A 17397-nucleotide genomic window follows, 5' to 3' on the forward strand; every position below is an offset into this window, starting at 1 on the left:
AGAGGAGGCCTTTTCCCAGCCCAAAGCAGAAAATTAAGGACCATCTCTGGGGAAAAACAAAAACAAAAATCATTTATGGGACGGGAGAGATGTCTCTGAAGTTAAGAACATATCATGATCTTCCAGAGGATCTGAATTAAGTTCACAGCGCCCATATCAGGTAGCTCGCAGCTGTCTGTACCCCTAGTATCAGGGGATATGAATCCCTTGTCTAGTCTCCACGGATACGTACATATCATAGCATGTGTGTACCTATGTGCACACACACAATTTTTTTTAAAAAAAATCATACATCTGTGACAGATCTTAGATAAACAAGTACTGTTCTCACCTAGGGGTAGAGGATGAAAAGACCCAACCCCCTTACCCTGAAGCTCAACCCAGTGAAGAAACTATATACATCAATGGAGGAAAATAGGACCCGTTCCCTGTAATAACCGAAAGTATATTTGATAGTGCAGAGGAGGAGTGAGCCCCTGTACCACTGTGGTAGGTTCTGTGGGAAGATGAGCCAGTCCTTGATGTTAGCTAGTGATTTGTGATGCCCTTTGCATTGAGAGGCTATTTTGGGCAATGAGACTCTGTAGCAAAGTCAGGGTGTTTAAGTGAGTCTACAGCATGCTTGGAAAGCAACGGTGGCTTGCTTTGGACTAATAAAGGGGTGGGCATGGTGGAAAGCGGTGAAGCAAACAGCAGGCAAAACTCAGCCTGTGAGACCATGGGACACTGGGGATCTGTGAAGGGCTCGAGCCAATAACAACGCTAACACACTCTGGTGACCATGTGAGGGCACTTGCAGGGAAGACCCTGGAACTGGAGAGACCATTTGATGAGCCAGTGTCGTGGTCTGGAAGACAGATGGTGGGGCCTGAAATGAGAGAAAGGCTCTGTGTGGATGGAGAAGAGGGGGACCATGGCAGAAATATGGAAAGGGGGAGAAGCCATGTAGCATAGACGGCTAATGCCTATGGGAGGCAGAGTAGAGGGAGACACACGGGAACAGTCCGGGGGAGGGGAAAAGAGAAGGTTTTCTGAATTAGATGATTAATGTCCATTGGAGTATTTAAACTGGATAACTAGATTTAGGACTGGGAGTATAGTTCTATTGGTAGAGCACACATGAAGCCCTGAGTTCAAGTCTCAACAGCATATAGAGGGCACGCACACCCCACACTCATGCACATAGGGAAAGCACTGATTAGACTCGGGGGTTCTTAACAACAACAAAAAGGGAGACATGAAGTTGGGAGAGGGGGAGGGGAACTAGGGGATCTGGAGGGAGGTTGTAGGAGATAGAAGCAACCAAAATATGTTATATAAATGTATGATATCTCCAAAACATAAAAAGCATTATTTCAAAAATTAATTAATTTAAGCAATGAAGCAGGAATCCATGCCTATAATCCCAGCACTAGGGAGGTGGAGGCAGGAGGACCAGAACTTGAAGGTCATCCTCAGGCAACAATGTAAACTTTAAACTACCATGGGCTATGTGAGATTCTGCAGGAAAGGAGGAGGAGGAGGAGGAAGAAATAAAAATAAGTAAAATAAGACAAAACAAAGAAAGAGAGAAAGAAAAAATGGAAGAAAAGAGAAGAAAAAAGAAAAGGGAGATGCCTGGTCTGAAAACACAGATCTTGTGATGACCTGTGTGTCATTTATTTAACAAGTCAGGAGTTCTCAGGAAAAGCAGAGAGGGCCTCGTGGGTGATACAGGCAAACACTGGAGAAGTGTCCACTGCTCAGGAAAAGATGTGTCTGGAATAGAAGACAAGGGTCGGTAATGGCTCTGCTGCACATGGCCATGCTTGATGGGTTTCTAATTCTGTTACTCAAAGGCAAACATTTCCTGGTTTCAGTCATGAGAGAAAATGCCAGAGGCTATCGCTCAGTTGGTTATTTGTTTGTTTGTTTGTTTGTTTGTTTGTTTGTTTGTTTTGGTTTTTCGAGATAGGGTTTCTCTGTAGCTTTGGAGCCTGTCTTGAAACTACCTCTTGTAGACCAGGCTGGCATTGAACTCACAGAGATCCGCCTGCCTCTGCCTCCTGAGTGCTGAGATTAAAGGAGTAAGCCACCACTGTCCGGCCTATTTTCGCTTTTTTGAGACAGAGTTTCTCTACATTGCCCTGGCTGCTTTGAAAACTGCTCTGTACTCTCAGTTGGTCTCAGACGTAGAGATCTGCCTACCTCTGTCTCCTGAGTACTGGGATTAAAAACATGGGCTACCATGCCAAGTTACTTTATTTTTAAATCACATTATTATTATTTTATTTTTGGAGAAAGGATCACATGTAGTCTAAGCTGGCCTCAAACTTCCTCTGTAGATGAAGGTGACCTTGAACTTCTGATTCTCCTGCCTTCTCTACCAGTGTTGGGATTCCAGGCATATACCATCATGCATGGTTTAGCGGGGCTGGAGATTGAACCCAGGACCTCTCGACTATCAGGCGAGCACTCTACCAGCTGAGCTACATCTTTCGTTCTTAGCTTTCTTATGTTAACAAAACTGCATTTCGATAACATTAATTTTTTTCAGCAGATATTTAACTATACTGAGACAAAAGGCCTAGTTTGGGTTATTTAGATTATTCTTTGACCATCTTTCATTATAAATCCTGGGTGTGGAAGAAAACTGTTGGGCTGTTGATGTAGTCATTAGTTTGCTATTCACTAAACCTTAAGGTCTAAAAAAAGCATAGATAAGTCTCACACCCATAATCTGAGTACTTGAGAAGCTGAGGCAAAATTATTGTCTTATTCCTTTCTTTTTCTTTTCTTTCTTTCCTTTTTTTTTTTTTTTTTTTTTTTTTTTTTGAGATAATGTTTCTCTGAGTAGCCCTGGCCTTCCTGGAATTTAATCTATAAATCTGTAGTTCAGGCTGGCTTCAAACTCAGAAATCCACCTGCCTCTGACTCCCAACTACTGGGATTAAAGGTGTGTGCCACCACCACTTGGTTTATTATTATTATTTGAGGCTGCTCTGGGCTACATAGTGAGTTCTAGGCCAACCTGAGCTAGATAACAAAAATCAATCAAAAATCAGTCAATAGCTTAGTGAGTTGGAACAACCTTAAAGGGATCATCTAGCCTCATGCTAGGCTTTATGACATTTAGCATTTATTTTATTATTTTGTATTTTTTAGTTATTCTGTGTGTTGCACACACGTGTCAGTCAGAGGACAACTTGCAGGAGTTCTCTCTTCCCATCGACTCAGGTCATCAGGCTTGGTGGTAGGAGTCTTTACCACTGAACTACCTCTCACCAGCCCGCACTTAGCACCCATATCTTCTGATGCGTTTGAATTCATACCTACACCAAGGAACAAATGATTCACAATTGCAAGTCAGTGTCTAAGAAAGCTGGAATGCTCGACTTAAATTACCCAGGTGAAATTCTATTGGGATACACACAAATTCCTTCCCTTGTTTTCTGAAAAGCAACAGATTAAAGATGGTGGTGGTAATTAGTGTCACGTGAGAGCCCTCAAAGGGAACCCTGATTCAGGACACACTAATATCATAAGCTTACACATAGGCAGCTGTTGTAAACCCTGGGAAGCATTTACAGTGCGTGGGCTATTGGAGTAGCTCCAGCCAAAAAAAGAGGAAGTGGCTAAAAAAAAAAAAAAAAAAAAAAAAAAAAAAGAGGCCATCATGAGAGAGGAAGATGAGGGGAGGCTGGGGAAGGGAGAGGGGAAGGGGAGCTCTGAAAAGCTGGAGTCCTGTCCCATGTGAGAGGACCTGAGTGAATCCTGTTACACCGCAGAGGGCAGGATGCGCCCAAGCGGAAGGCAGACGCAGAGCACAGGAAGACAGAAACTCCTGGTTTTCGTCTCTTCATAAGCGGAATAGGCTGTGTGAGGCAGTGAGCTCCCCACGGCTAGGAGTACGTAAGAGAGCGACAATGAGAAAGGGCCCTGGAGGAGGGAGGGACACAGGGTCAGCTCTAAAGGCCACTGCGTTGAGACCTGGCACGTCAGTCGTCTGTCCAGCAGCTCTGTTTCCTCCATCAGACGTAACTCCATCATGGCTGTCTTGTTTTCTCCACATGCAGAGATCATCGCTTCTACAAATCTCATTATTCTTTTGGAGGATGAAATCTTTGCTGATTTTTTCAACACATTTCTTTCTCTCCCGGTAAGCATTCTTAGCTCTGAATCCAAACGTTCCATCGACATGTCTAAGTGTCTGGGTTCTTTTTTTATTATTAATTTTTTTTCCAAAATGAGAATTTATTATATTTGTGTGTGTGTGTGTGTGTGTGTGTGTGTGTGATGTAAGCACCATGGTGCATGTGTGGAGATGAAAATAAAACTTGTGGGAGTCAGTGCTGTCCTCCACTATGTCAAATTCAGGTCATGAGGCTTTGGATGATGGTGGTGAGGCGGATAGCAGCGTTACCTGCTGAGCCACCTTGATGGCCCCAAGTTTAATCCGAGCAAATAAACAGGAACCAGAACCAGCTGCCACATCTCCAGGAACTTCGCAGTCACATCATAACCCCGAAGCCTGCCTTTCCTGTTAGAATTGTTCCGTGCTTCTGACAGTCTCAGGTCTCAGGAGCTATTTAAAGACGTTAGTCATCCAGTTCACTAATATACACACTTCACACTGATGCTCTAGAAGCAGTGATATGGGAAGGTGGCATCCTAGTCAGAGGTATACGTAGATATAAAAGCTATTTCTAATTAGAAAAAGGGTCAGACCTTTGTTTTCTCTCTCTTAAGTTGACGAGAAGGTAAATAATGCAATGCATCGGTAAATAGTTCAACTATTAAGAGTCTTAGTTTTTACATACAAGCAAGATAGTTCCAAGGTCTACATGGGGTATATCCAAATGAAAAGTGAACCTCAGAATTAAGTCATCTTAATGTTCTTGTGTACAGAAGGCTGTTAAAGTGGAAAAAAAAATCTTAAAATCATTGTCTCTTGAAATAATGTCGGGGGGGTCTCTCTTCCCCCATGGCTGCAATGAAACATACTCTATGTGCAGAGATGTCTTATAGCTGCTTTCAGACTCATGGTGAAACACCATGACCAAGGTAACTGAAGAAAGAAAAAATTGCTGAGTGGTGGTGGCTCACATCATTAATCTCAGCACTCTGGAGGCAGAGGCAGGAGGATCTCTGCGAGTTCAAGGCCAACCTGGTCTACAGTCAAGTTCTAGGAAAGCTAGGACTACACGGAGAAACCTTGTCTGAAAAAAAAAAAGAATAGAAAAGGAAGGAAGGAAGGAAGGAAGGAAGGAAGGAAGGAAGGAAGGAAGGAAGGGGAAGTTTATTTTGACTAATGGTTCCAAAGTAATAAGAAGAATTCATGATGGTGGAGCAGGTGGCAGGCATGGCAGCTGGGGCAGAAGCTGAGGCCTCATATCCTGAACCCCAAACACAGGAGAGAGGGGGGGGAGATGAGAGAGAGACGGGAGAGAGAGAGAAGAGAGAGGGGGGGGTAGAGAGATGAGAGAGAGAGAGAGAGGGGAGAGAGAGAGAGAGAGAGAGAGAGAGAGAGAGAGAGAGAGAGAGAGAGAGAGATGGGAGTTATGCATGGCTTTGAAACCTCAAAGCCTACATTCAGTGACATACTTACTTTAACAAGGCCACACCCTCTAAACCTACCCAAACAGGACCACCTAACAGTGTCACCAAACAGTGCCAAAAAGATATCCTCCATAGGCTCAGATATTTGAATATTTGCCAGAGACCAAATATCTGAGCCTATGGAGGAAATGCTTTGGCTGTTCTTGTTGAGACTGTGTTTCAGTTACAGTACTTCTCTCTCCCTTCCCTTCCTCCCTCCAAAATCTTCCATAAACCCCTGCCTACCCTCCTTCAAATTCATGGCCTCTTTTTTTTAAAACTAATTGTTATTGCATACATATGTGTGTTTGTATATAGACACATATTCCTAAATAGAGCCTGTTCAATCCATATAACGTTCCTTGGATGTATATTTTCAGGGCTGACCATTTGGCCCTGGACAACCATTGCGTTGTGCTCTTCCCCAAGCTGGACCACCCCTCTCACTCGCAGTGTTACCAGGATGCCTCTAGTTCTTTGTGTGGGCTAAAGCCTTGCGCCTTGGTTTGCCCCCATCCTTCTTTGACATGTCCATTGCTGTCCTCCTCGTTCAGCGCACATATAGGCAGTCGTGTTGGTGAGACTTTACAAGTCTAACTTCTGATGAGACAGTCAGACACAGTCTCACAGCAAAGTCCCTCCTCCTCCGGCTCGTTACACTCTTCTTGCCCCTTCTTAGGCAGTGTCTCCTGAGCCTTATGTGTGGAGTGCTTTGTAGCTGTACCCACTGGGACCCGCACTTATGGAGGACTATTCTCATCTCAAGTCATCACCTTTTCTTTCGCAGGTCTTTGGTCAGACGACCATTTATAATGTTGAGAAATTCACAGTGGAGCTTGTGGCCAGAAATACCTTACGACTTGGTAAGATTCTTGAATGACAAAAGGTTCAGGCAGAGGGAGGGATGTATTTGAAGAATTTGGAGATGGGGAGGAAGAAGGCACCTAGGGGGTGGCCGTGGAGGAAAAGTGTGAAGGCAGCTGAAGGGAGAAGTAGCATTAAGCCAGGGAGACAGTTGGCAGGTTACCCCACCGTGGGACAAGCAATTGCTGCTCAATTCTCTCTTTATATTCTAGTCGACAGGTAGGAAATCTCTCTCACGTCTGTTGTGATGGTTGGGCAGGAGATGCTTGGACACTATGCTGAGAAGCCTAAGGGCACGCACCTAAGCAAGAAAGAACCTAAGACTTAGCTGACATAGTGGGAAGTGGGAAACTTGGGCCATAGATGTGATCAGCTGTGCACTGCTCTCTTCTGAAAGCATGCCTTTTTCTTACTTTCTCTACCTTATTTCTTTTCCTTATAAGTTGTTCTTCTCCTTTTCCATTATGTGGACTTTCGACCTTCCAGTGGCTTCCTATGCTATGCTAGTGGTGTGTGTTACTGCACAGATCACACTGAGCCTCCCTCAGGAAGGAGTGTTTCCTCTGAGCTCCAGAGACCTAAGAGGACCATCTTGCTTCAACTGTTGTATTTGGTTTCTCCACTATCACTTGAAACTTTGCTTTCCCCATCTCTTAGGATCCTCCCTCTTCTCTAAATGGTTGGTGTGTGTGTTTTTTTTCTATGTATTTGTGTAGTTATTGGAAGAGGAACTTGCTATATAGCTCATGCTAGGCTAGAACTCATAATTCTCCTGCTAGGAGCTGGTAAAAGGTATGTACCTTCGCATTCAGCTTCTTTGTGCTGTTGACGTGGGTTGACGTTTTATGAGAAATCATTTTGAAAAAGAGAAGCAAGATAGTCGAGTTGTACCTGAAATCTCAGAACAAGATTTTTTTTTAAATGTTCATTGCAGTGCTATTTTCATGCTTTTTTAAAATTGATTTTTACTGAGCTCTACATTTTTTTCTGCTCCCCTCCCTGCTTCTCCCGTCCCCTTCTACCCTCTCCCAAGATCCCCATGCTCTCAATTTTCTCAGGAGATCTTGTCTTTATTTACTTCCCATGTAGATTAGATCCATGTATGTCTCACTTAGAGTCCTCATTGTTGTCTAGGTTCTCTGGGATTGTGATTTGTAGGCTGGTTTTCTTTGCTTTATGTTTAAAAACCACTTATGAGTGAGTACATATGATATTTGTCTTTCTGTGTCTGGGTTACCTCACTCAAAATGATGCTCCATCCATTTGCCTGCAAAATTCAAGCTATTGTTATTTTTTTCTGCTGTGTAGTACTCCATTGTGTAAATGTACCACATTTCCTTATCCTTTTTTCAGTTGAGGGGCATTTAGGTTGTTTCCAGGTTCTGGCTATGACAAACAATGCTGCTATGAACACAATTGAGTACATATCCTTGTGGTATGATTGAGCATCCTTTGGTTATATACCGAAAAGTGGCATTATTGGGTCTTGAGGAAGGTCGTTTCCTAATTTTCTGAGAAATTGCCACACTAATATCCAAAGGAGCTATACCAGCTTGCACTCCCACTAGCAGTGCAGGAGTGTTCCCTTTATCCTACAACCTCTCCAGCATAAGTTGTCATCAGTGTTTTTGATCTTAGCCATTCTTACAGATATAAGATGAAATCTCAAAGTTGTTTTATTTGCATTACAGAACAAGATTTTTGATACTCTTTTTTATTATTATTTTGGTCAAACAAAAATTTATCTGTTTTTCTTAAACAAACTTGGGAATAAGGAAAACTTTCTGAAGATTTGTTATGTTGGGATTTTATTTTGTATTTAAATTTTTTTTCAACTTAACAACTTTCATCTTTGGGAACCTCAGTTCAAGTCTCCACTCCCCTTTAGGCACAACTTTTAACCAACACTTCCAGCCAGATGATGCGATGCAATGTGACTTGATGTCCCTTTCTTTCCTTTCTTTCCTTTCTTCCTTCCTTCCTTCCTTCCTTCCTTCCTTTATTTTTTGTTGCTTTTTTGAGACAGGGTTTCTCTGTGAAACAGTTCTGGAATTGGGAAATTACTCTGTCGACCAGGTTGAAACCTGAATTCACAGAGATCCACCTGCCTCTGCCTCTGCCTCTGCCTTCTGAGTGCTGGGATTAAAACTGTGCACCACCACTGCCCAACTTGATGTTCCTTTCTGTGCTGGATTCTGCAGGATTCAGTTCCATTTGTCTTTCTGTTATTTTGTTTTGGACTCTAGGTTCCCAAGTACAAAGGATTATGACCTGGTTGGAAAAATACCGGTTACCCATTCTTCTGCAAAACAGACTTGTGTTTCCACTACATTCTCTGTCAGGAGCTCATCAGCTTTATTAAATCCCCAGAAAGGAGGTAAGCATAGGTGTGAGAGCATGTGGAGAACTATGGGAAGCCATATTACATAATGATGCTATTCATATCAGTTCTATGGTATGATCCAAATCCTGCCTGCATTTGTAGCCATGGAAGAAGTCTCACACCTGTTGCGTCAAGAGGTGACACTCCTAGCATCCAGGGACATCTGCCTTCATGTGCATATACCCACACATAGATACATGCATATACACAAGCAAAAATGATAATAATAAATCTTTTGAAATTTTAATTCTTTTAGGGAAGACAGTACAAACGGGAGCAGAGGGAGACAGGTTGTGAAATGTCACCTTTAGGTGTGGCACAGCTATTACCATTATGGACCCAGCAGCCTCAGCTACCTGCTCCAGATGTGCACAGTACTGATTCTGTCGACAATCAATTATGGATGGAAGAAGGGCTCATGAGGCTTTACCCCTAAACTATTGAATATTGAAAAACTATGGGCAAGGGGGGAAATTGCTTTCAGTTGGGTACTCACTTCTGACCCCACCAGGCTCTCCAGTAGGTCTGTCCAAAACTGTGTGGACACACCAGAGATGTGCCTGGTTACACTGGGGGTGGGGTCACAAAACAAAACAAATAGATGGAAATGTGAGAAAGATCTGTAGGGAAGGGTGGGGGAAGGGTGAGAAGAAAATAAAAGAGAATGGAGGGGGTGGGAGTAATCACTATGTAGTATACACATGCACGAAATTGTCCAAAAGCGAGTTTAACTGGTAATGATAATCCTTTCAGATACACACGAGTGGAAGTGATTGGACGGAGCCTTTCTAGTGCCGCCATAGTTAGGACACAATCCTGACAATCCTGGATATTAAGACAGGCCTTGGGTGGTTTAGTTTTTTTTGTTTTTCGTTTGTTTTTGTTTTGTTTTGTTTTTGTTTTTGGATACTGATCTCAGGATCAGTTAGCACCAGACCTGAAAACAGAAATGGAGTCCATGACCTTTGAAGTGTGATTATGAACACCACCCTGGAGGGATGGACTTTCCAGGATCATTCTAAAAGGAACCCCACTGAAATGTGATACAGGAAGCCTTGGGATCCTAGATGTTATTGAAAAAAAATACAGGAAGGCCAGAATGCTGAAGACAATGGCAACAATTCAAGGGAAATCGAGACATCAAATTGTAGAGAGAGTATATGACCATAATGGAGATAGTCAATGGGGAGAATTCAGCTGCGTTCTAGATCCTCTCCTGAACAAAATTAACCCTTGTGGAGTAGAACCATGGAGAACGGAGGTGTGTGGAGATGTCTGCAGTGTTCAACTTGTCCCGGTGTTCACATCACACTTGAGGGGTGGATGCAACGAGATGAGTATCAAATGTAAGGAATGAGGAGACTTCCTCGGTTCTCCCCGATGATTTAAGAATCATGTGAAGACTCACACTGAAGAAAACCACAGATGCAAGCAATGTAGAAAACCCTTCAGTATGCATAGCTGTGTTCAAGGAAATCCTGCTGGAGAGAAATCTTAAGGCAGGAGCCATGTAACACACAACAGAGCTGGATCACATAAATACCTGTGTGCAACCAGTTTCGCTTTCACTCAGGAAAGAAGGGGCAGCGAAAAAGAACTTCATATGTAAGAAACGTGAGAAAGCCTTCGCATATCCTTTCTCACTTTAGAGCTTTGAAAGGAATCACTGAAGAGAAGCCCCATGAATATGTGCGGAGTGGGGAAACCATTCACTTGCTCCCTTTCCTTCTGATGCCAAAAGAAAAAAAAAGCCACAGTGAAGAGAAAACTTATGAATGCAAGCAATGTGGTAAAGCCTTCCTTTATTTCAGTTTACTGCATTGCTATCAAGGAATCCACAATAGAGAGAATATTTGTCACCCCTATATATGTCACCAATATGGGAAAGCCTTGGGTGGCCACACTTAACCCTCCACACCTGTGGTAGTTTGTATGAGATTGGCCTCCGTAAACTCATATATTTGCAAGCTTGGTCACCAACTGAACTGATTGACCAGATTAGGAGATGTGAGTGGGTGTGGCCTTGTTTGAAGGGAGGTGTGTCACTGGGAGTAGGCCTTGGAGGTTTCAAAAGCCCACATAGTAAAAGTAGTCCTTTGGAGTCTCAATGTAAACAGCAGAATAGAAACACACCAGGCCTGTGGATCAAGATATAAAGCTCTTCGCTCTTGCTCCTGTGCCTGCCTGGGTGCCACCAATGCTCCCCTCTGTGATGACAATGGACGAAGCTTCTGAAACTGTAAGCCAGCCTCCAGTTAACTGCTTTCTTTTATCAGAGTTGTCTTGGTCATCTGTCTCTTCACAGCAATAGAACGGTGACTAAGACAGTACCACAGGATTCACAGTGGACTCAAACACCCACGTGTGTAAGCATTGTGGCAAATCCTTTTACAAATTGCAGTTCCCCCTGATACCATGAAAAGATTCACAGGAGAGAAATGTTATGTATCTAACCCATGTGGGGGTTATGTATCTAACTCACTTGGCACAGTTGCCTTAGATGCCATGAAAAGATTCGCAAAGGCGAGAAGCCCTATATGTAAATGTAGGGAAACGTTCATCTTTTCCCGTGTTCTTTAATGTCATAGAATGATTCAGTGTAGGAAACAGTGTTACGTCATGTGGTAAAGTCTTCACTCATCCGGGTTCCCTTCGGTTCCAGGAAGGGTTTCAGAGTGGAGAAAATCCTTAGGGTGTAAGCTATGTGCAAAAGCCTTATATCCTTGAAGTAAATTGTGAGCACATGAATATAAGTATGCTGCAGGTAAACAATATGGATGTCAGAAATGTGGGAAGGCCTTCTCTTGTTCTGCCTCCCTTTGAAAACATGTAAGAAGTCACAACTGAGAAACTCTCTAAATATACTATGTAGGTTGGTCCCATTACTGTGCATGATGAAGAAAACTCATTTCAACATAAAACGTTTAGGAGGATCTCTATCAACTCAGTTTAAATGCAAACATGAAAGGGCAGAGTCTGGTGAAAAATCAAGAAGTGCAAGTCTTTAGTCTGCCCATATATGTGATACACACTGAGTCAGGACTTTGTAAATGTGAAAAAGAAATATGTCTATTATATTAAACAATTTCATAGATTTGAAGAAAACCTCCTGTAGTGGAAGAGTAGCAATATAAGTAGTACAAAAACCCCTTATTCAAAATAATTTGTGTAGAATGCTTTAGAAATTATCTTTCGTAAGTTTTATGAAAACTTTAAACATGTTTGTCATTCATTCATCTTAAGGTAGATAGTGGGACTATGCAGTCTAGTTTCATTCCTGAAAATAAATGTTGAAGTAAAAACAGTTCTATAAGCATATTGAAATATCTACCATACTGAGAGACTTTATTTTTATGTAGCTTTTAAGTAATTGATTAAAGGGTATTTGATTGGGCTCATGTAATAGGCATTTATCTTTTATACAATATACTTGTGTCCTCTTCAGATCAAATGATATTTTCATTAGCTTTAGTATTTTCTACTATTGGGATTATAATTTCTTTGTAAATATACATGTATAATATTTCTTTAAGAGTTGTTAAGTGTTCATACACTGTATGAATTAGTATACATTCATGAATTACATCAACTTCACAAGGTGTTTAGAGAAAGAAAGGTAAATGAATGGAAAAATATTACATACCAATAGTAACTGAAAGAGAACTGGAGTGGTTAAATAACATCAGACAGAACAGCCTTTAAATCAGAAGAGGACACATAAAGATATTATATGCATGCAAAGTTCAAAATTATCAAGACGATAGAATAACTACAACCTTTTACTTTTCTCTTGGAGACCATCCAAACATGTGAAACAAAACTCTACAGACCTAAATTCAGAAACGGACAACTCATCTACGACCATAACCATGAAAGCACCCAATCTCATACGCTCTCAGAGGCTATGAAACACATAAGAAACAAGTCTCAGTCCTTTCTAGATGATTCCAATATCTAACAACAAAGTTACTTCAAAATTTATTCTATGAAGACATCGTTACCCTGATACCAAAGCTAGACAAAGAAAGCCGTAAGAAAAAACAGCTCAATGACCTTTATCAATATTGATTTAAAAAATCCACAATAAAATGTTAGGCACCTGAACTCTGCAGCGTAGTAAAAGGTTATAAGTTCTGAGCAAACAGACTTATTTGCAGAGGGCAAAGATGGTTCAACATGGAAAAATTAATCCTTCAGTATACCGCAATCAAAGAACGAAGTTACGATCCCACTTCTATCATTCCTAATAGCATCATAGTGGAAGCCTTTACCAGGAGCAATCAAGAAAATAAAGAAAAGAAAAAAGATTTTGTTTATAGAAAAATAGAAGATAATAGAAGACAAAACTAGAATTATCATTGTTCATAGGATACAATATTTTATGTAAAACAAAGACCCTAATGTTTATACAAAATTTCCTGTTAGAACTGATAAATGAGTCCTGTAGTGAGATACAAAGTCATATAAATAGTTGTGTGTGTGTGTGTGTGTGTGTATTCTCCATAACAATTGAACAAGAAATTACAAAACCATCCAGTTTATAAGAATATTAAAATAATTAAAAAGTAAATATTTAGGAATTAACTCAGTCAAACAGGTAAAATCCTTTCACAATGAAAATTACGAAACATTGCTGAAACAAACTAAGGAATAAATGAATAGAAATACCTCCTATGTTCATAGTTTGGAAAACAAATATTGCTAAGTTATCAGTGCTCCCTAAAAACACAGGTTCCTGAAGTCCCAATAGCTTCTTTTACAAAAATAGGAAAGTCAGTTCTAAAATTCATATAGTAACTCAATGGATCCTGAGTAGCTATAACAATTTTGAAATTGGAGAGAAAAATGGGGGTCTTATACATCCTAAAACTTAGTACAAGACTATAATAATCAAAACAGTTTAGAACTGGCATGACAATTTTTTTTTTTTTTATTTTCGAGACAGGGTTTCTCTGTAGTTTTGGTGCCTGTCCTGGAACTAACTCTCATAGACCAGGCTGGCCTCGAACTCACAAAGATCCTCCTGCCTTCCGAGTGCTGGGATTAAAGGCATGCACCACCACCGCCTGGCCCATAATGACAAATCTTAAGACCATTGAAAAACAATATAAAGCCCAGAAATAAAAACCAAGCATACAATGAAATGACTTTTGAGAAGAGTGCCAAAATTATTTCTGTGAAAGAATGGTCTTCAATAGGCGATGCTGAGTGCTGGGGAAAATGGCTTTAGTCAGTAAGATGCTCGCCTTACAAGGGGGGAGGACCCGAGTTTAATCACAGAAACAGCTGGCTTAGTGAAATCTTAGCATTGGGGGCTGGAGATGGGTGGATCTCTGGGGAACACTCCACTCAGTCAGCCTGATGGTAGTCACTGATGGCACCAGAGGTTGTCCTGTGGCTTCCACAAACACATGTATATGCATGAATCAGAGAGAGAGAGAGAGAGAGAGAGAGAGAGAGAGGAGGAGAGAGAGACAGAGACAGAAACAGAGAGAGCAAGAGAGCAAAAGAAAACAAGATGCTGGAACACATGAAAGTCAAGATATATGAAAAAGTTTACCTCTATAAAACATGGTAGATGATAATGAACATAAATCAAAGACCTAATTATTAGATATAAAACTGCAAAACCAATAGAAAGTCCAGGTCCAGGGTTTCACATCATTTGATTTGGCAGTGATTCTTGACTGTGGCATCAGTGCAAGAGTTAACCTTAGAATTTAGACTTCAGAGGAAACTACCAACAGAAAAAAAAAGGAACAGCATAGAATGGAAGAAAATATTTGAAAGCTATATTATTTGAAAGAGGGGAATCCATAATATATAAATGACTCTTAAAACTCAATAGCAACAAAAAATACAAAATAAGCAAAAAAAAATGCAAAGCCTCTTCCTCCACAGAAGATGAACAGATAACTAATAATCACATAGAAAGATGCCTAGTTCACTAGCTGTAAGGGAAATAAAGCCAAAACCGAACTGAGATATAACCTCACATCCGTTACCATGTCTACTGCACAACCACTTCCCAAGAAAACACAATGATAACTGTTGGGGAGGACGTGAGAAAACTGGAACCCTTACACGAGGTTGGTGGCAATGTTAAATGACAGAGTCCACCGCAGAAAGCAGTACAGCAATCCTGAAGAACAAACAACCAGAGTTACCACACTGTCCGGGTAGTTTTACTTCAAGGTGTATATTAAAAGGAGTTGAATACAGAGTCCCAAAGAGTTCTTTGGGCACCCATGTTCCCAATGGCGTCATTCACACAGCTAAGCTGAAGAAGCAACCAACGTCCATCAACAAATCAGTAGCTAAGCAAAACATCACCCATACATTCAATGGAACGCTATGCTGCCGTGAAAAGGAAATGCTGGCATACGCTACAACACGGGGCAAGTTCGAAGAGACCATACTATGTGAAATGAGCAATTAGAAAAGGGAAAATACTGTGTGTTCCATTTGTATGAAATGTTTAGAGCCAAAAATCACAGAAAGAGAAGTGCGTGGTAACTGCCAGGAGCTGGAGGGACTGAGAAACGAGAGTTATTATGTAATGGTTACGATTTCAGTTTAACCTGAGAAAGAATGCATTTTGGAGACGCGTGGTCATTTTAGTTGCACATTACAAATGTATCTAACGGGCTGAAATGTACACTAAAAATAGTTAAAACAGTAATTGTTAAAATGTATTTTAGCGGGCTTGGGTGGTGGCGCACGCCTTAATCCCAGCACTTGGGAGGCAGAGGCAGGCGGATCTCTGTGAGTTCGAGGCCAGCCTGGTCTACAAGAGCTAGTTCCAAGCCAGGCTCTAAAAAAAGCTGCAGAGAAACCCTGTCTCGAAAAAACCAAAAAAAAAAAAAAAAAAAAAAAAAAAAAAAAAAAAAAAAAGTATTTTAACACAATAAAAACAGGGAAATGTAATTCAGATCAGACACACATCTGCTCAATGCCTTTGTGCCCTGCCCCCCAGCATCTACCTGCACTCACCAGTGGTTCTTGACTCTGGGCAAATCCAGCACCCCTGCACCCTTGAGGGGCCCTACAGACCAGTCTTCCTTTCCTTTTAGGCCCCATCACTTCTCCCTGCCCCCAGTCACTCCAGTCCAGCCTCACTGACTCCCAGTTCATCAAGCATGCTGGATACCATCCCACCGCTCTGTTCTGCACTAGCTGTTCCTCAGCCTGGAATGCTCTCCCCAGATATCCACAGGGCTCTCCATGCCTCCTCAAACGGCTCGTGCAAACCCCACCTCCAGCGAAAGCTGTTCTAAATGATCCCATGGAATCCTGTCCATCCCCTCACCCAGAACTCCCAGCATGCTTTACTTTGCTCTACCGCATTTTGCAGTTCTTACCACTTTCAGTCTTATTGAATAATGTACTCTTCATTTTACATATTTTTGGCACATCCCTTTCACAGGAATTGAATATAAACCCCTCAGGGGCAGGAATTTTTGTTTGACATCCAAGGCATGGAACAAGGCGTGGCATCTAGTAGCCATGTAATCAGTATTTGTTGAACGAGTGGACAAAATTTCTGTGTAGAGTTGAATTGGCAACTTTTGACTCACTAGCCAAAGGAAGCTACAATCAGGGGCATCTGTGGAGCCAAATATCCTACCAAGCCCCTGCTATACTCAACTACCACTTTGATTACATTTTACACACACACACACACACACACACACACACACACCACAGAGAGAGGAGGGGAGACAGAGGAGAGAGAAGAGAGTCAAACCGCTTTTAAGGACAATATCATTGTCAGGTAGGGACTGTAGCTGGGGAAAGGGTATTTTTGAGGCATGGATTATACGCACACATGAAGACCCCACATGCACCCCTGACACATGTTACCAGATGGCCCAGTGCCTAGTTTCAAAAGCACCGCAGTCAGGACCCCGGTCATCTAACGGACTCACACTGGATGAGTGGGGTTTGGTCGTGTGCAGGGCTGAGAGAAGGGCAAGGGGAAGAGTTCACGCTCCCTTTCTCATTGACTTTCCTGGCAGCCAAGATGATGAGATGGAAAATGGCGGACCAGTGGCTCCTGGAAAAATGCATCGCGGGGGTCAGAGGAATATGGCGTTTCTGCTCCTACCTCATGGGCAGTGCAGGTGGGTTTCTGAAGAAGCCCTTAGCAGTTTCCAGGGTGTCCAAACCTCAGGAGGCAGTTACGTGCGTCAGTGGAAAATCTAGATATATTTAATAGTGCAGTTTGGGTGAAAAATCGCTAAGTTACTGTAAACGCAATCCAAATCCCTTTCATTCATCCGTATAGCAGTATTTGCTAAGCATGTTTGTGTGGTAGCCCCTATGCTAGTAGGATGGAGTATGACACAGAGGGGTCGTATGTTCCTTCTCCTCCTTTCTGGGTTTTTGAAACAGGGTTTATCTGTGTAGCTGACTGTCCTGGAACTCACTCTGTAGATCAGGCTAGCCTTGAACTCAGATCCACCTGCTTCTACCTCCCAAGTGCTGGGACTAAAAGACATTTCTCCTCCTTCCCCATAAGTTTCTGTTTCTTAAAGCTTCCACTATGGTAAGAAACAGACCTGTAACCTGTC

General features: G+C 41.9%; 1 protein-coding gene across 1 annotated transcript in view; it reads left to right on the top strand.

Annotated features, from left to right (window-relative positions):
* Positions 1-4027: 4027 nt before the first annotated feature.
* The window catches only part of Rgsl1 (regulator of G protein signaling like 1), a 61291-nt gene continuing 47921 nt past the window's right edge, over positions 4028-17397 (top strand). Inside the window, 5 exon segments of the mRNA XM_038348569.2 lie at positions 4028-4138; positions 6365-6397; positions 6399-6440; positions 8688-8812; positions 16838-16947. Coding sequence (XP_038204497.2) covers positions 4028-4138; positions 6365-6397; positions 6399-6440; positions 8688-8812; positions 16838-16947 — 421 coding nt within the window.

Source organism: Arvicola amphibius, chromosome 12, assembly GCF_903992535.2.
Source record: "Arvicola amphibius chromosome 12, mArvAmp1.2, whole genome shotgun sequence".
NCBI classification, from domain to species: domain Eukaryota; kingdom Metazoa; phylum Chordata; class Mammalia; order Rodentia; family Cricetidae; genus Arvicola; species Arvicola amphibius.